This window comes from Rattus norvegicus, chromosome 9 (genome assembly GCF_036323735.1).
Source record: "Rattus norvegicus strain BN/NHsdMcwi chromosome 9, GRCr8, whole genome shotgun sequence".
Classification (NCBI taxonomy): Eukaryota; Metazoa; Chordata; class Mammalia; order Rodentia; family Muridae; genus Rattus; species Rattus norvegicus.
In genome coordinates this window covers 46509418-46529045 of record NC_086027.1, presented here as the reverse complement: position 1 = coordinate 46529045, position 19628 = coordinate 46509418, and the positions used below count along the sequence as shown (strand labels likewise).

At 51.0% G+C, this 19628-nt stretch overlaps 1 protein-coding gene across 4 annotated transcripts in view; it reads left to right on the top strand.

The window, feature by feature from the left end:
• Window positions 1-16718, top strand: part of Tmem131 (transmembrane protein 131) — a 146297-nt gene extending 129579 nt beyond the window's left edge. For 2 of the 4 annotated variants that reach the window (NM_001427652.1, XM_006244858.5), the window contains 11 exons: window positions 152-738; window positions 4583-4761; window positions 6687-6814; window positions 9734-9855; window positions 10025-10174; window positions 12569-12728; window positions 13470-13591; window positions 13695-13791; window positions 13981-14078; window positions 14620-14780; window positions 15722-16718. In NM_001427652.1, the coding sequence (NP_001414581.1) occupies window positions 152-738; window positions 4583-4761; window positions 6687-6814; window positions 9734-9855; window positions 10025-10174; window positions 12569-12728; window positions 13470-13591; window positions 13695-13791; window positions 13981-14078; window positions 14620-14780; window positions 15722-16003 (2086 nt within the window). In that variant the 3' untranslated portion in view covers window positions 16004-16718. Of the gene's footprint in view, window positions 1-151; window positions 739-4582; window positions 4762-6686; window positions 6815-9733; window positions 9856-10024; window positions 10175-11444; window positions 11540-12568; window positions 12729-13469; window positions 13592-13694; window positions 13792-13980; window positions 14079-14619; window positions 14781-15721 lie in introns of those variants that run through there. The other 2 variants (XM_006244855.5, XM_039084533.2) reach the window with 2 other exon arrangements.
• Window positions 16719-19628: the final 2910 nt, after the last annotated feature.

Below are 19628 nucleotides of genomic sequence, written 5' to 3'. Positions count from 1 at the left end.
TCAGAGGAGATACCCTGTGGAAGTTGGCGGCTCTCGCCCCTTCCTGCTTCTGTTCCTGTTCTCTTTGTGATGGGTTTACTAATGACATTTTTTTTCTTAGTATTAGGTTGGAAGTTGCTGCTTACTGATTTTCAATTGATCCATTTTTCAGCTTGAACACACTCGGCTGCGAACACAGTCATGGTAGGGGTTTCTATAGTAACTCATCATCCCGACCTGGTACAGGCAGCCACAGGCAGTGTGGCACATCAGTCCACCCACACAGCAGCCACGGCAGCAAAAACTCAGCTGACGTGGACAACGTCAGAACCAGAAACAGCTCCAGTATGTCGAGCAGGACTTCTCCACAAGCAGCCACCTCACAGTCTACAAGCAAAACAAGCCCCCTAGTCTCAGAGGCAGCTGCAGCAACCCAGGGTCACACAGCAAGCAGGAAGTCCAAAGGGGCAAAACAGGGCCAGCACAACAGCCAGCACCACAGCCACAGCCCACTGGAGCAGCACTCCCAGCCTCCACCACCAGTGCCTCAGCACCAGGAGCCACCACCTGAAAGGCTGTCCCCTGCCCCCCTCACACACCCTCCCCACCCCGAGCGAGCCAGCACCACACGGCACAGCTCAGAGGACTCCGACATCACCAGCCTCATAGAAGCCATGGACAAAGACTTCGAGCACCATGACTCCCCATCCCTAGACGTGTTTACAGAGCAGCCTCCGTCACCACTGTCAAAAAACAAAGGTAACCTGTCCTCCCCTCAGAAGAACAAGGCCTGACCGAGGAGCAGTCAGGATCGAGGCAGTGTCAGCAGCGCTTGGCGTTGTTCAGTAGCTCAGACCCATCTCCTGAGTAAAGCAGTGGCCTCTCTGTCACGGTGCAAACAGCACTGCTTGTCATGACACAGCTGTGTTCTTCACTTGCTTCGACAGATTAGAAATCCGTTGAGTGGCACCTCCTGCTACTCTCAGCTGCTGGTGGTAACTGTCCCACGTTCAAATGGTTTTAAGGTCAGGCAATACTTGGTGCACACCTTTAATCCCAGCACCTGGAAGGCAGAGGCAGGAGGATCTCTTAAGTTCAAGACCTGCCTGGTCTACAGAGCACGTTCTAAGACAGCCAGGGATGCACAGAAAAACCTTGTCTCAAAAAACAAACAAAAAGATTTTGAAAACAGGGCTAAAACTAAAACTAGTAGGATTTCTAGCGGTACATGGTGACACACATCTGTAATTCTAGTTCTGGTGAGGTAGAGACAGGATGTTTGTCACAGGCTTGAGGTCAGCGAGTCCACACACTGACACCTCTTTTCTAAATAGGAAAAGGAGTGCAAAAGAAGCTAGTGAGAAAATAATTGGTGAAATCAGGTGCCCAAAGAGAGGCTGGCCCAGCAGGACAGAGAGGGCAGAAAGTGATGGTCGTGCACACATCACAGAGGAGTGAGGGCTGTACCAGATCTGTGGGATCAGTGGCTTAGGGGAGGAACTTTGCCAGAAGGAACCTCACAAACAGGAAGCGTGTGAACAAGTCAAGGATGGGGAGTCCGAGACAAGAAGTGACAGCGAGATCTAACAGTGAGCATGAGCGATGTTTCAGAGTAGCAGTGGGGGTGAGAACAGGCTCTTGGGTGTGTGCAGCCTTGTGTGCAAGGTACTGGAGTAAAGGGGAACACAGCGTATGGCAGACGCTGTGGCAAGACGAGAGCAATCCGGAATCACAAGAGTCTGCAGACTCGGAACCTTGGAAAGAAATGTAGCACATAGATCACGTGATTCCTAAGACTACAAGCAGGCTTTCCATCAGTTCATCTGAGGTGGTGCAACCAATGTTATCAGCCGTCATACGTTTCATTTCAAGCAAGTTAGGGGACAGCAGCTTTGAGGGGGTTTTGGATTTCAGAGTTACAGATTGGGCACAGGAGACCAAGGGAGAAAGCGCCCTGTGAGTGTGGTGTGTGCTCCTTGTGGAGACCAGGAGAGTGTGGGCTGCAGCAGTGCCAGGCCAGGTGTCTTGGCTGCTTTTCTATTGCTATGACAAAACAGCATGGCCAAGGCAATGCTTACAACAGGAAGCATTTGATGTGAGGGCTCACAGTTCCCTGACCATCAAGGTAGGGAACATGGCAGCAGGCGGGCACACATGGACCTCAGCAGGAGCTGAGTGCTCACATCCTGAGGCAGAAGGGCATTGCTAACGGAGATTGACGTGAACCTCCAAGCCCACTCCCAGGACACACAAATCTTTTCCAAACAGTTCCACCAACTAGGAACCAAGCCTTAGGGGGCATTCTTCTTCAAACCACCACATCCCACTCCCTGTCCGCTTAGGTTGGAGCAGAGTGCATTTAGTTCATCGTCCAAGGTCCCTGCAGCCTTCAGTTTCAACACAATTGAGAAGTCCAAGTCTCCTGTAAGACTCAAGACAGCCTCCTGACTGTTACCCCGTGAAATCAAAGCACAAAGCATGTGTGTCTAATGCATGGCACAGAATATACATTGCCATTCCAAAAGGGAGGTGAGGGCATGGTGAGAAATACCAGGCCAAAGCAAGACTGAAGCTGAACAAGGCCTGTGCTGTGTGTGTCTGGGCTCACAGTCCTTCTAGCTCTGCTAAGGGCCACTTCCTCCCCTGGGGCTGCTTCCACTTGGGTTGCAGCTCTTTTTGGCTAATGTCCCACAGCTCCATCATCTCAGCATCTTGGGGTCTCTAATGTACCCCAGGCCTTACCTCACCACTTCACACAGCAGCCTCTGTGCAGATTCCCCTGACACGCCCCCTGCCTGAGGGGCTCTCCTTACCCACAAAGGAGATGCCTCCCTTTTACTCCTATCCTCTGTTCAGTGGTGCCTGGCGCCTGTTGGGGTTGGAGCCTGGTCCTCCCCCTCCTTCAATCACATCTGCATGAGCTTGGGTTTGTTGCCGACTTAGGGACCAGAAAAATCCCTTAGGTCTTTTCCTTTAACAAATTCTGAGATCAGCCCAGTGAGGTCTTGCCCAAGGACACCACTTCCTTTATTCTTACTTATTTTGCACCAGGACTTTTATGTTTGAGCACAGGACTAGGCTCTGACATTAAATCTGCTAGTGCTCTCTTTTTCCTCAGATGGCTTTGTTTTTTTGTTCTGCTTGCTCTTTCTTGTTGTAGATCTGCATAAAAGTGGTCACTAACAACCATGAGAAAGAGTCCATATTAAACTGTCTGGAAACCTCCTCTGTCAACACAACTAGCCCCAAACTCTTCAGTTTAGCCCCAGGCAGATTCTTCAGGCAAGGGCAAAAAGCAGCCAGTCTATGCCAAAACATCCCAAGAGTGGTCTCTGATCTCAGGCTAGGCCTTCGTAGTCTACACTGTTCTCAGCACTGCTGCCTTCGGTGCTCCTCCTAGGGTGGCTCATTGAGCCCCACCTGCAGCATTCAACCACGTTCTTAGTCCAGAGCCCCAGAGTTCTCCACAGTCTTCCCCAAAACAGCATGGCCAGGCCTGTCACAGCTCTGAGCCTCCCCTTGAAACCAGAAGACTGTCAAGGTAATGGGTAGGCTGCAGCATGGTTGAGGAGGAAGAGTACTCCTGCAGTGTCCTGGCACCATGTTTGAAGGAGGAGCCAGAGAGCATTGGCTGTGCAGTGAGGAGAGTGCTGTAAACCATTACGAAACCTTGAGGTGCAGCAGACAGCACTGCAGAGGCCATGAGACTGGGGTGCCGCTCAGTGGGGAAGTGCTCACCAAGCACACACAAGACTTGTCTTTCTAACTATTTAAAAATGTTGTTACTCTACCTTCAAACTGTACAAAACAAGCATAGGTCAGATTTAGCCCCAGCTCTACTTTGCCAGCCCGTTACAGATGCTAAGATTTTCATCCCCAGTGAGGGGTTAGCAGGGCACTGTTTGAGATGGGCGGCAGAAGTCTGGATCTAAGTCAAGTATGAAGTCACTGTTTTCACTCGTGTGTTTAGAAATGATGCCACAAAGACACTTCCAAGTGTGGCCTCTGCAGGTCTGGGTGCTGCTTCTCTCGCCTCTGTAGAGTGTCAGGTCCATGAGGCGAGGATTAACATGTTCAGTATTGTATCCCCTGCTCTTAGAACAGGATGAAGACTATGCCGCGGTTGGTTCTGGGAGCATCCGATCTCTTAAATCACTAAACTTTCTGTTTTACTCTGTCCTTAGTGACACTGTATGGCCACTGCTGTTACAAGGGCTTTTTGTAATTCCTCACTTAGCCCTGCAAATGACAAACCAGGATTGGACCCAGCAGAGTGTTAGCACCCCCAGGTGACACACCACCACCATTCTGTCCCCCAGCACACTAGAAGCTCTGCCTTCCTCTGTTGCGACTCTTTAAAACCTCCTTCACCTTCTGGCAAACATTTTCAAGCCAGTTTGCCAGATCTGCTGACAAATTTGCCAAACTGTACTTGTAAGAGGAGAGTATTTTAAACAACCTCCCCTCAAAGACAAACCTGACAGGCAGCTGTAAATCAAGAAGGAAAAACTAGAGTCCAGCCGCTCCTAACAAAACTGGGAACAGCTCTGTGTCTGAAGCTGTTTGATCAGGCAATGTCTTTACTTGAGTTTGTCATCCCCAGGGAAAGGAAAGTCTCTCCAGCAACGCAAGGCCAAGCCTCCCAAGAAGCAGGAGGAGAAGGAGAAGAGGGGAAAGGGGAAGCCTCAGGAGGAGGAGCTGAAGGACACGCTGGCTGATGATGACAGCTCCTCCACCACCACAGAGACCTCCAACCCCGACACAGAGCCTCTCCTCAGGGAGGTATGTGGGTGTCGCAGTGGGACTTCAGACTGCCTGGCTCAGTACAAACGAATGCCTCACTAACAATGTCTAGTAATGCTGGGAGCAGGGCTCAGTAACCATGTCTAGTGATGCTGGGAATTGGGCTCGGTAACCATGTCTAGTAATGCTGGGAGCAGGGCTCAGTAACAGTGTCTTGTAAGGTAGGGAACAGGGCTCAGTAACAGCTCACCTCCCCCTCAGTTGTCTAATAATGCTAAAAACATGGTTCAGCAACAGCTCACCCCCAAAGCAAGGGGCAACAGTGGCTCTCCCAGAGGGAATATTGTAGCTGGTCCTTGCTACTTTGTGGGTTCTTCTTTTTCCACCCTTTATCCACCCTCCCTGCACACACACACCCCATTTCACCCCCTAACACTAGATAGGAGAAAAACAAGGCTGAGGAGAAGGAGATCTCTGAACCTAATTTCTTTCCTTTTGTTTCTTCTTTGAACATGGCCACTAACAAACCTCAACCAAACCTCACTAAACAACCAACAACCACCCACCCCGCCTCTTGGGGCCTTGGACTTTATGTTCCCTCTGAAAAGTTCCTGGAGTTCCAAACATTGCCCAATCACAGACATTATCTGCAGCTGGCAAAACCACGCTTCTGCTAGGGCAGGAGGCAAATCATGGTCAGCTGCTGTGGACAGTCCTACACCTGGGATTAAAATGAAAGCACACTCTTATTTATGTGGTTTTTAAAGAAACCGAAATTCAAGAATTCTCAAAAATGTCACTACAAAGTAGGTTGAAGAGGCCATTAGTGGTCACTGGAACCAGCCTAGGACACATCAGCATATGGAGTCAGCAGCCAACAGGTGACTATCATTCAGAATGAGGCTGCAGAACAGCTGGCACACCACCCCTGTGCTCGTGTCCCACTGTGTGGCTTGTGCTGTGCGGAAAGGCAGGCTCTGCCTCGCCTTTGGCATTTTTCATCTTAGGTGTGTTCAGGTCTCAGATGGTCCCTGCAGCCCGTAACTGTGGGTCAGAATCTGGCCTAAGGAGTCAGTTCATAAGCAGTCCCAGCCCTGTTCACTGGGTGATTTCATGGTTCACATAGGATGCACAAATCCACCTGTCCCCTGTCTGCCTGTCCCCTTTGCATTGCCTTGCAGTAGGCCACTGCCCCATCTATTTCCATTTCAGTTGTAACTTGTGCTAGAGCACTGGGCTTGGTTCCCATTTTAGTAAATGACCAGAGAAACAGGGCACCTGCTGGTGGAGAAGATACTGAGCCATATACACACACAGCACCTTGAAGTACTGAGCTATACATACCCACAGCACCGTGGGGAGAGTACTGAGCCACACATACCCACAGCACCGTGGGGAGAGTACTGAGCCATACAGGCCCACAGCAGCAGGCAGTTGAAGTGAGCATGCCGAGTGTCTCCTGCTGCTCTCTTAGTCTGAGCTTTGTCCTAAGGGCAAGTGCTGCTGCAGCATTAGCTTTGTATCATACTCTCTGCTGGATCTGTCTTGTAAGTAGACCAGGTTTTACTCCCAGTGCTTTAGTAAGAAGCTAATTCATGCTACCACTGCCCACCCTCCTGTTGACACATAAATGACTTACACTTCAGACTCATCAGAAGATGATTACACTAAGTTAAAATCGGCTAAAACATTGACAGAGATAAAAGAGATTTCAAAAAAAGGAATGTTTAGGGACAGGCATCCGTACTGTGCACCTGTAAACCCAGCATTCAGGAAGCCAGGACTGTGAACCTTGATTTCAAGGCCAAGCCTGATCTACATAGGAAATTCAGGCCAGCAAGGAGCTGTGACTGAAAGGGGATTGCCATTTCTGCAGTCCGCCATGCAGAGCTGTACCTTGGGTTTGTTTTCATTCCCATTGTCCTACCAGTCCTTCTGAGCACCTTGCATCTGCGTCTTTACAGGATACAGAAAAGCACAAAGGGAGACCAGCCATGCCTGAAAAACAGGAAAGTGAACTGTCTCAAGGGAAGCCAAAGAGCAAAAAGCTCTTAAATGCCAAGAAAGAAATCCCAACAGATGTGAAAGGCGGGTGAGTGTCATGGGGTTGCTGCTGGGGCTGGGCAGTGCTTCAGTCACTTCTCTAAGGGCTTGGGCAGCAGAAGCCATGCACTGTTCCTCTCGGCCTCTACTGGTCGGGTGGATACTTAGGGCTTGCGCCTGCTTCTGATACCAGACTGGAGAGGGCGGGGTTGGCAGTCTGTTGTGAGGCTTGGTTTAATACATACCTAAGGCATCGTGTGGGTAGCAGTAACCTTGAAGGGTCCCCTGCTGGTACAGAGCTAACTTCTCAAGAGCTTGGAGTCTTCAGTTGGGATCTAGAATTCTGTGCTGTAAACCTTGGAAGAGTTATTCTTGCCTGAAACATATTCTGGGTTGCCATCCCCAAATAGCACTCGAGTACCCACAGGCAGAATTCAGGGAGACCCATAGGGAGGCTTTCTGAGGACTGCTGTCCAAGAAAATGGGTGTGTGAAGCTACTGAGTTGTTGACTAAGGTTTCTTCGTATTTTCATAAACGCTGGGCTGGCATCTTCCTAATGAACTGATGTCAGTGTTATATTGTGATGGTTGATGGCAGACGGGAGGTGAGGCAGGAAGTATAGGACGGAAGGACAGAGGCCTCTCTTGTCACTGTTAGTCTGAGCCCTACATTTCCAAATGCTGTCCTAGGGCTACTGCTGTCTTGAGCTAGTGACTGCCACTTCCTCTCTTCCACTGCCTGCTATTGTGTACTGATTTCTCCAAATGAAATAAGCAGACCATTATCAGGTTCAATCTTGAAAACTCTCAATTAAAGACTGAGTCCACTCTCCATACAGACTTGAGGCTTCTCCATGCCCAACAAGGACCCCTACAGCCATCAGCTGTGTTCTCCTGGGGTGCAGAAAGATTCATTCAGCGTGCTCTGAATTGTCTTTGTAAGATGTCTTTCTACCTGGAGGAAGCCATATATAACCGCCATCTTCCAGCCTCTTTAAGCTCACTGACTGTGTGTGAGCTTCATAGTATTCACATTCAGAATTCATAGTACATCAGCCAATCAACAAAGCCTCCTTTTCCCAGGTAACGAAAGGTTTCTTCTCAGACTGGAGCCCATGTGTCCACGGAGGTGCAGCAGTAGCATATGCTCTGTTGTCAGGAAGACTCTCACCAGGTCTAGCTGTCGCTTTGCCTCAGATTCCCATCAGTCGTGCTGCTGTGTGCGTGAAGGAAATGTGCCCATGTTAAAAGTGAGATAGCACAGAGGAATGGCTCAGAGGCCACCTCTGTCTTCACCCTCCTGTACTCCCTAGAGAAATGTCAGGAGCATGGCTGCCAGGAGGAGAAGCATGGGGCTACAATGGTGGCCTCCAGACACCTGTGAGTCAGTCAGCATGCAGACATGGGACTTAGATCTCAGACACTGGGAACTTCTGCAGGAGTAGGAGAGGATCGGCCCAGCTTAGCCAGCACAGCCACTGCTGTGTGGTTCTGTGAGGAACACTCTGCATGTCAACTTAATCTGCAGGAAGCAGACGTGATCTGCGTGTCAGCTCAGCTCAGACCAGGATTCACCAGCACAGGGAAAGCCCCAATCACTACCCCGCACCCCAGAAAGAGCCACACACTGTGAGACAGGAACAAAGACCAAGCTGGCATCTGAACCTCTCTCACCTTTGATGACGGAATCATTTCAAGTCAGTTGGCTGTTGTCCATTTTCTTTAAAAGCCTAAACTTTTTTTTCTGGAAACCATCTGGCTTAATTTGGAATGTTGAATTAGCAAAAAATAAAATAGTCTGGCACCTGTTTTTCTTTAAAGCCAGTTAATTTTACAGTGGCAAAGTTAAGCTTTGTAAAATAGACACCCCTCTCCTCCCCCCCACCCCCCGGGGTACTGATGACTTACCTAAAAATAGCTCACACAACCTCCACCACTGGCTGGGTGTCTGTGTTTTGGGAGTCATTTTTAGAATATGGAATTTAAACTAACTCTACCAGCCAGGAGTAGAATAGAGGATTGTGTAACAGTGTCCAGAAATGGCATTCTTGGAGTTTGCTTTTGGGGGTGGGGGGAACTCTTTTGTTATTGTTCCAGCTTGTTACGCTACTTAAAACTTTACTAGGGGCTGGGGATTTAGCTCAGTGGTAGAGCACTTACCTAGGAAGTGCAAGGCCCTGGGTTCGGTCCCCAGCTCCGAAAAAAAAAAAAAGAACCCCCCCCCAAAAAAAAAAAAAAAAACTTTACTAATCTGGAAACACAGAGACCATTTGGATATCTCTTTTAACTAATCTCAGAAATACTTAGGGACTGGCATAGTGGCACAGGCCTTTAATCCCCCAGCCCTTGAGAGGCAGAGACAGGCAGTTTGGGCGAGTTGGAGGTTAGCCTGGTCTACATAGTTCTAGGCCAGCCAGAACTTCATAGTGAAACCGTTTCCAAAAAGAAAAAGAAAAAAAATGGGAATTTTTGAGAACTATGAAAAAACAAGTGTCCTTCGAACCGATAGCCTTACACAGTCTACACAGCCTGTTTGCAGTGTGTGCTCTTGCATGAAGGGGTCTACATTACTTGAGCTAATATTCTGCTGGGGCTGGAACTCGGCTCCCATACATGTCAGAATTGCTGTTGGAAAATACGTGCAGGAGGCCGTCCAGTGTGGCACGAGGCCTGAAGGCTCCCTCAGCACAGCTGCCCTTGCTGGCTCCATGCAGCAAGTTCACAAACACATCTCCTGAAACAGACACTGCACTCCACTCAGGGCAGCAGAGGTTACACCCTCAAGTGTACACGTGTACACACACTCCCAGAATGTCTAGAGCACAGACATTTAGAACTGAGTAGGTACTGTCTTGGGAAACCCTGTAAACAAGACAGGCAGCTGACCTGTGGGGCATGACATTGATGACTTACAGCCTGGCTGCAAACCTCAGGACCAATGGTGTCTCTGTTCATGCTTGTCTTCCAGTTCCTTTGAACTACCATATACGCCCTCACTGGAAAATAAACAGCGTAGAAGTCTCTCCAAGATTCCTCTTCCAACTACACTAACAAGTGGATCCAAATCACGAAATCCCCAGAAAACAAAAGGTATTGTCATGTTGACCACAGACACTTTGGAACCACTGTTTTCATGGCTGCCAGTGCCCGGTGGTGGTGCAGTAGCTGTGTTGTGAAGCCAAGGCTGTGTTGAGGGTTCACTGGAGCAGGCTCATGAGAAAAACCTGCCCACATTCACTTTCCTTTCTGATCTGCGCAGGTACAGATAAGTTAGTGGGAAGCAGGCCCGCTGCCCTCTCGAAGCTCCTCCCCAACAGTCAAGAACTAAGCAGTACCAGCAGCTCAGAGGGCGAGAAAGACTCTCCTCCACCAGAGTGGGATGCTGTGCCGGTTCACAAGCCCAGCAGCTGTAAGTCTGGGCTTAGAAGCCACTGCTCCGGCTCCAGGCCATTGTGGGTGGCCATTGTGGGCGGCCTGCTACAGCTAGCCTTAGCCAAAGTGCTTCTGTCAGGCTGGGGACAAGGAAGGTGTCAGAGACTGGGCTGCCTACAGTAGAGAAGGCAGCAGAGCCAGCTGGGGGAAAGCCCTTCAGTGCTTCCTCCTCAGACAGCCGTGGCCTGCTCCCAAGCCTTGTTCTCACCGTCAGTTCTCACCTCCGCTCTTACCACTGGAAACCTCTGCCAGGGCTCTGCCGTCTCCAGTGTGAGCAGAGGAAGCCAGTGAGTGTCCCGTTCACACTATCACTGTCCCATGTGGACGCCTCTACTGCCTCAGTGCCCAGTTTTCTGCTCTTCCTTTGGTCTCCCATCTTCCTTAAACCCCACCTTTAGGTGCTTATTAGCAGGACACTGCTGGCCTTAGAGCTTTAGTTTTGTACACTAAGTCGGACAGAGCATTAGCCAGAGGACTGTCGAATCCTGTGTGCACAGTTAGCTGGAGGTTTGCCTTGCTTGGGTTTTTCTGTTGCTGTGGTGAGGCACTGTGACCACTGAGGAGGAAAGGGTTCAGTCAGCTGATGCTTCTACGTTATGGACGTCAGGGCAGGAACTCAGGAGGGAAGGACGATGCAGAGGCCAGCAGTACTGCCCACTGGCTTGTTCCCTCAGCCTGATTTCATAGCAACCAGGACCACCAGGTGTGGCATTGCCCACAGTGAGCTGGCCACTCCCATGTCCATCAAGAAAGTGCATCACAGGCTTACTGACAAGCTGCTCTAGGCGGGAGGTCCCCTTTCTTAGATGACCCTAACTCGTGTCAAGACTTGCCAGCAAACGCCTGGTACCAGTAAAGGAAGCCAAGAATGTTCTCCATGGCTTAAAAGGCAAGAAAGGGCCAAGGAAAGGTCAGTACGCCGGGGGTATAGTACCTGAAGCCAAAGGCTCTCTAATTTCACAAAGCAATGTGAGTTTTGGCCTCTCAGCCCACGGCTAGCTGGCTCTGTTGCTTTTAGGTCTATAGCAAAGCAGAAAACATGACAGAAGGGTGTGATGGGGGCACAGCTGCTCAACTCGGCCGCTTGGAAGCAGGGAAGAGGGTACAGGGAGGATGTGAGCGTGAAGGGCAGCTTCCTCATAGTCTGTTCAGCACTGCAGTTGGAGCAAACCAGCACACCAGCCTTTAGGTGTAGTTCCTATCCAAAGTACAGTGTGGCCTGCCCCCAGTATTTCATCTTTCACCAGGGGCAGGTCAGAGAAGGTACCACACAAGAAATGAACAGGGAAGGAAGGATCTGGGCGTTTGTACAAAAAGTCACCCTTCAACATCAATATGCTGGGTAAGCGTATGTGCTCTGGAGACGTCCAAGAAGCTTATGAGCAACTCAGGCAAGAAATCTCACACGCACAGCATTTGTGATGAGCAACAGTGGAGCAGCTATAGAGGTCACCTTTGTGGTCATTGAGTGGGCAGGCTGCAGGCCAAACAGTGATAAAGCTTATCGCACGGTGCTGCTGGGGGCGTCAGAGAGAAGGTGACCCTAACCATAGGGAATGGGGACCATGGGCTTCAGGAGAAAGGAGCTATGCTTAGCACTGATGCCACTGGGGTCCTGACGGGTTTAGAGAGCAGCAGCAGGCGCTAGACAGCTTGAGCAGACACATAAGATCAGCACAGCACAGGCGTCCAGGGCAGGCGGGGGCAGGGGGCCCGAGGCTGCAGTATGTCCTGCACATCTGGGCAAAGCCCTGTCATGAGCAGCACCCAGGGACACGAGTGACACATCTTCTGTTGCTACTCCTCCTTCCGGTTTGGGTGCAGACGTATTCTAGAGATTTTAAAGCAGCTGTGTAGGTGTTTGCGTGGATACTGAGAGCCACAGCCCTGAGGCTGAGGCAGGGAAGGAATCTTGTTGGACTTGAGGGTATTCAGCCTGTGTACTTCATCTACTGCAAGCTTAACTCTGGAAGGAGACACAGCCTCCCTCTGGTCCTCAGACAGTGGCTTCAGCTCCTCCTGGGTAGCAGGGAAGAGGTCAGCTACCCTGCCCTGCATTTATGGAGCAAGTACTTGTATTCCCTGAAGGGCACTGAGAGATTCACATTTCCCCTTTCTTCTTAGACCTTTAAGTGGAATGCAGACATCTTCATTCGTTTCCTTTGTAGAAACACTTGAATTTCACATCAAAAATAACTGGTTTTGGGGCTGGGGATTTAGCTCAGTGGTAGAGCGCTTACCTAGGAAGCGCAAGGCCCTGGGTTCGGTCCCCAGCTCCGAAAAAAAGAACCAAAAAAAAAAAAAATAATAACTGGTTTTGAAGAGTTCCGATGAAACTGTCGCATTAATAGGACCTTTTGTTAATTTCCAGCTACTGACAGTCTTTATAAACTGTCTCTGCAAACACTCAATGCAGACATTTTCTTAAAACAACGTCAGACCTCGCCAACACCGGCCTCTCCTCTGCCCACTGCTCCCTGCCCTTTCACATCCCGTGGCAGCTACAGCAGCGTTGTCAACAGCTCCGGCAGGTAGGCTGCTCACACAGTGTCACAGCTGTCACAGTGACACTTAGACACCACACTCTTGGTCCTGCTGCACATGAACCCACTTTTCATTACTAGGTTCTTTCTCAGGGATTAGCTCTTCTGTGGTCCAGTACCTGACCCCAGCGGTGACCTTATCCTGTCCATGAACACATCTGTTACTGTGTTCTGCTGTAGGCAAGCATCCCATGACAGCACTTCACCTGCAGTATAGATGTGGAGTGCACAAGCAGGCTCCATCAGGGCACTTTGGCTCCATGTCAGGTGGTCTCTCTCTGTGCCAACAGGCTCAGTGTCACACAGGCGTCATCTTCTCCAGACAGGCTCCTTGAAGAGTAGTCAGCAGAAGCATAACCTTGGGGCGGGGGGCTTACTTACTGGGGCCTCCACTGTACCGTGTCCATGGGAAGGAGCCCTGATGAGTGGACCAGTCCTATCAGCCCCACTAGTTGGCTGATACCCTACAAGTTTCTTTGCCAGGGGCCTCAAAATTTGACCTCTACCTTTCCCAGGCCCCGAATTGTGACACCCACCTTGGTCTCTGTCCTCGATCTCCCAGACACCCCTAGTTTCCATATGGTTAATCTCTCTAGGACCCAGAGCACTTTCACAGGGCTTCTCTGTGCTCTGAACCATCCTGGGCTGTCTGTCACCCCTGGTGCCCGACACAGTGGAGCATACTTGTCGGCAACACCAGTGAGGGGAACTCTTCCCTTCTCACTCTAGTGACACAAAAGCAAAGCAGCCAAACGGTAGCAAGAGCAAGCTGACAAAGGCGGCCTCTCTCCCGGGAAAGAACGGCAACCCCACCTTTGCTGCTGTCGCCGCAGGCTATGACAAGAGCCCAGGTGAGTGGCCTGTGCCCAAGGCCTGCCACCTTGGAAGTGGGCATGGCATGGCGCGGGGCTCTGTCCACTGGGCCTCAGCACTGACTGACAATCCTTGTTGCAGGTGGGAATGGATTTGCTAAGATCTCGTCAAACAAATCAGAGTTTTCCAGCAGCCTTGGCATTTCACACATTCCTGTGGACAGTGATGGCTCTGACAGGTATGCTCACCCTTGGCCAGCGTGAGGTTGAGACTCCCAGGCAGGTGGCATCTTTTAGCACCGTGTGGTAGATTCCCCTCTCAGTGCTTTCATAACCAAGCCCCCAATTGAAGCAGCTTCTCCATTGAAGCTGTAGATGGGGCTGGTTCACTAACCACCGTTTTGTGTATTTTCCCTTGCAACATTCAGCTCGGGTTTGTGGAGTCCTGTCAGCAACCCCAGCAGCCCTGACTTCACCCCCCTCAATTCGTTCTCAGCCTTTGGGAATTCCTTTAATCTAACGGGTGGTAAGTATTCAGCTCTGGGTCTGTAAGGTAGGAAGCCGATAACAAGAATAGGCATGTGACAGGTTAGGGACACAGTACAGGGGACATGGCTGCCATCTGAGCAGGGGGTATCTTTTTCAGTGCAACAGCTGGTGACAGGTTATGTGGAGGTCTAGGGAGGGAAGGTTGTATTTCTCCTGTCCTGGAGGGCTTCTGGGAACCCTGCACACAGCCAGGCAGCCGTGTGGGAGTCCTCCCTACCCCATTGCCTGGGCGCAGCAGGACACAGTGAGAGGTGCACGCTGGGCTGGCCGGTGCTCCACTGTGCATGCCGAAGCCTTCTGAGAGGGACTGCTGCACCTGCTGGGCAGCGTGCTTGCATCCTAGCGCCATCTAGTGATGACTGCTAGATGTGCACATTGTGGCCGTGGGCCCGAGTTCTTGGTGGTGGGTGCTGAGGAGGCACGTGTCGGCTCGCGTGCATGGCGCTGGGGTGTGTGGTGCTGAGAGACTCATCTCGTCCCAGAGGCCGAGGAGGCTTGACCCCTGCCTTGTATTTCAGCAGTTTTCAGCAAACTGTCGCGATCCTGCAGTCAGTCATCCCAGAGGAGTTGGAATGAGCTCAGCAGCGGCCCCTCCTACCTCTGGGACGCTCCAGCAGCAGACCCCAGCCCTTCCTGGCCAGTTCCAGCCAGTTCCAGCTCAACAACCCACACAGCCACCGTGAGTGCCCAAGCCCCATCCTTCCCCATCCTTCCCAGTTCTGCTGTCCCGTCACACAGCAGAGACACCGCAAGAGGGCTGTGTTGTTGGGGACGCTGCTTTGTCTCCTGTTCTGTCCGCTGCCCAAAGTGCCCTTCAGAGCCTTAGAGTCAGGACACTGAGGAAAATGAGGGCTGTGGTTCAGGCCCTGGCTTCCTCCTGCAGGCCCATGCTTGGTCTCTTACATGGCTTGGCCCTGGCCATCCCATCTCAAGGGGACACCCCACTCCTCCCTCGGCACGCCGGGAGCTGCATGGCTTTGCTTCTGAGTCGCTTTTTCCTAGCTCACGTGTGCATTAGCTTCTACTCTAAGTTCTCTGCAAAGATTATGCATCCTGAAGGGCCTCTGCCCAAGAAAATAATGGATTCATTCTTCCTAAGACAATAGCAGAAGCTTTGCCTCAGAAAACCCCAAATCACACGTGCACGGTCAGTGGGTACTGCTGTGAGGATGGCGTCATAGGCGAGCCTGTCCCCCTTAGTAACAATTTTGCCTCCATCCCATGGCACCATGACCAATCTTAAAGCAGGCCAGCAAATTCTCTATACACATCAGGTAGTCAGTCGGACCCTGGGCTTTGCAAATCATTTTCCACTCCGCTTGGTTAGCTTTGCATCTTGATACAGGTTACCATAGCCAGGACCCACACAGGTGAGACCTGTGTGCCATCTGTGAGATGTGAGACCCGGGCACAAGAAGCAGGTGACTGCACCGGGCCCACCAGCCAGGCTTCGTCAGCCTTCAGAAAAATAGCAGAACAACTGCTCCACCCTGCTACGGCTAAATATATGGAATATTCTTTAAAATAAATAAAAACAAGAGAGGTCTGTGGGCCACTCCATTCCCCTGCCTGCCTAGCTCACCCCACACTCAATGCTGTGTTCTTTCTGTTTTGTCATAGTCCATCCTGGGCAACACCAGTGGCCTGTGGTCCACCACTCCATTCAGTAGCTCAATCTGGTCCAGCAACATCAACAGCAACCTTCCGTTCTCCACTCCAACAAACACGCTGTCAGGCATCGGCCTCATGGGCACGGAAAACTCCACCCCTGCCCACGCTCCTGCCTCCAGCCCAGCGGATGACTTGGGACAGACCTACAACCCCTGGCGGATATGGAGTCCTACGATCGGGAGAAGAAGCTCTGACCCATGGTCTAATTCACACTTCCCTCATGAAAATTAAAATTAAGCAAAAATCGAAGTGGGGGCCTCTCTAGATCATGATCTGCCAGCTTCCCAGCCGTCTGTCCTCTGGAGGCCCTTATGCTCGCCCTCCTCCCCCTCGCGGGCAGGGCAGCCTTGTCCACTCGCTTCTCTCACGTCTTTCTCGCAATTATGATACCCTGAGATTTGCTGTTGTGCTTGTAGACAAAAGTCTGGACGCAGCCACAAACTACAACCTGTCATCTGAAATCTTGACTTTCCAGTTCCCCACCGTCTCTTCCTGCCTTCTTTATCATAAGAACACAAATTTGGCATTGCAGTTAAGGGAGAAATTTGAACTGATTGACAAGTCCTGGCATGTGACAATTTTACTAAATTTACCAAGTTTGGTTTTTAATAATTTCACAATATTATGCGCCAAGATCTAATTTTAAAAATGTATGAGGACTTTGTGCTGAAAATACAGAGTATTTTTTTAAAGTAAGGCTATCTTGGTTAAAAGCAGATTACAGAAATGTAAGCCAGCGTAAGAGCAGTGGCTGACGGTAGAGCGCCCGGTGGGAAGGAACCACACGCAGCTTCTGTGCTGTGTGTTGAGGTGTGCACATTTGTACACCTGACTTATTTTAAAGCGAACTGAAATGCACATAGCCAAGTCTTGCATTACAAGATTGTGTATTTCTTAAAATACAACTTTGTGTTGTACTTTGAAATAAATGATGCTTTTTTCAAAAGCCTTAATTGTTTTGTTTTGCTTTTTTACACCACGGTTCTGCGTTTCCCACCACGGTGGGACAATGGTGTCACTGAGTGTCCCTCTGGAGTTGATAGGTAAAGAGGTGTCTGACCTGTGAGGGCCACAGCCAGCTCTGGAGTACTAAAGTCCTCCTGGTGTCCATGGAGGCCCCTGATAGGAACTGACCCAGAAGCCTGTTGGGATTCATCCAGGAGTGGCTGTCCTCTGCCTCTGACCTAAACAGCAGCCTTGGAGAAAAGCTGCTAACATCTGGCCAGCTGCTGCGTCAGCACGCACCTGAAACCAGGTATCTGTACTCAGCCTTGGATCGGCTGGGGCGTTTCCAGCTGAGTGACCTGTGACAACATAGAACCCACAGGGACGCCGATCACACGTCCACCCCACAGTCATCCTTCTCAAAAATGGGCCTGTGCCAGCTCACGCACTGCTGAATTTGTGAGGTCAGGTTTCCTGACACGGGAGTCCGCTGACAGGAAATCCTGGGGTGGCTCGGTGGGTGGCGGTACTGCAGCTGAGTCCAAACCCCCAGGATCCCACAACCTCGTAAAGCCAGGTGTGGTAGGGTGGAATCCCTGGGCTGGGAGGCAGAACCACAAAACACCCAGAACCAGTGAGAACCGCACCTTAGCAAATGAGACTGACTGAAGATGCCCACTGTACCTACACATACCCGTGTATACCACACATGGGTATGTACCAGAAGAAAGGCAGGTACACGGGAGAAAGAAGCTGGGCACAGGAAAGGCCTGAGACCACCTGCAGGAATGCCCATGTTGACGGGGTAAATCTCTAGCATTCACCAGCACACAATTACGATCTCCTCACCTCACTCTGTTAAAGTCCTGAGGGACGAATGCTAGGAGCATGTCCTCGAGGAAGACTTGAGTTCAGTTCCTGCACCCAGATCTGGTGACTCTTATTTTCTTTTTTTTTTTTCCAGAGCTGGGGACCAAACCCAGGGCCTTGTGCTTGCTAGGCAAGCGCTCTACCGCTGAGCTAAATCCTCAACCCCAGAACTGGTGACTCTTAACCACCTTTAACTTCGGCTCCAGGGGTCCTGGCACCCTCTTCTGGCCTCCTTGGGCACTGCATTCAAGTGTGTGAAACTGCACACTAACATACATGCATACACAACATTTAAAAAAACACATTTTTCATGTGTGTGGTACATGTGTGGTATATGCATATTCACGTGTGTGCGCTTGCGGACAGCCAAGGGAGAAGGAGATGCCTCATGCCACAGGCTCCTATGGTGAGACATGTCACCACCAAGCCCAAAGGTGGCCCACTGCCCTACACCCCACAAATCAGCCACCAGAGTCCTGAGACAGTAGAACCTCCATTGAATCTGTTCACCAGCTGAATCTGCCCAGTCAGACCCCCAGCTTAACAAGTGCTGTAGACATGGGCCCCCAGTTTTCCCCAGGGCCCAAGTCCAAAACAACTGTCCCTAAAGCCATGGCCCCTCCAAACCCACTTGGTCTGAAGCCCTGTCCCATCACTATAGGCTATGGTTTCCCAACAGTGAGCCTAATGGGCAGAGCAGGCCTGGGACCCACTCGGGATGCTGAGGCAGAGAGAGGGGGCATAAGTTTAAGGCCAGCTTGAGCCAGAAACTGAACTGGTGGACAGCTTACCTAACATGCCCAAAACTCTGGGTTCATCCCCCAGCACCCCATAAAACTGAGAATGCTGCCCACTGCCTGTAATCCCAGCACAGGAAGCAGAAGCAGGAGGATCAGAAGTTCAAGGTCATCTCTTGCTACACAGTGACTCTGAGGCTACCCTGGACTTCAGGAGACCCCACCTCAAAAACAAACAAAAACGGGCGGGGCTAGAGAGCAAGCAGGCTGAGTAAGCTCAGCTCCCCGCACTTGAAAGGTGGCTGACAGACCAGGGTCCAGAACTCTAGCTCCAGCGGACCTGACCCCCTCTTCTGACCTCTGCGGTCACAGGCAGGCATGCATACACTAACATGCATGCAGGCAAGCAAAACATTCCCAGGCGCAAAAAGAAAACCACAAAGCTGAATGGTGACTCAGTTACTCAGCCCTTTCTCCTCCCGACTCCTTGCCAAGGGGACAAGAAGGCGGCAGGGGGAGCCAAGCAGCTGCTGAATGTCAGCAGCCTTGCTGACTGGGGGGTGACATCCACACAAAGCAGAACCTGCGGTTAAGAAAACCCATGGGACGAGGGTGGAGGAGGGACTGCAGGAGCAGACGACGTTGGAAAAGAACAAGGAGAGATGCATCACCTACAGCTTCATGGGGTAGGGCTGAGCCCACTCCCCACTCTGAGCCATTCTGCTGCCCCTTCTCTAGGGCAGCTGCCACACACACACACACACACACACACACACACACACACACACACACACACACACACACCCGCTCCTGACTGCTAGTGGCGGAGAAAATGAAAGGGTTTTCCTCTCTGCAACAGGCTCAAGCGTCCTTGTAGTTCCCTGGTACCTTTGAGATCTTCCCATTCCTTGTTGGACATTTACTTTCCCTTTTCAGCCAACGCACCCAAAGAAACTGAGAAACAGTAGGGTTAAACGACTCGCCCCCGCCCTGGGTTCGGTCCCCAGCTCCGAAAAAAAGAACCAAAAAAAAAAAAAAAAAAAAAAAAAGACTCGCCCCCGGGGCAGCTGGGGCTAAATCTATAAGCATAGTATGAATTTCCCTACAGCATGCCAAGCAGAGGCCATACTAAATACAAAGGCGCAAGAGACAGGATGTGTTCTGCGAGAGGGTGCGGAACCCGGATCCCAGAGACTGGCAAGAAGCATCCTGCAAACGGGCCAGGAGTGCACAGTTTGCAGGCGGCGGGACTGAGGGGCCTGAAGATCAGGTTGGGGTCTGGATTCTGTTCCCTCACTGAGAAG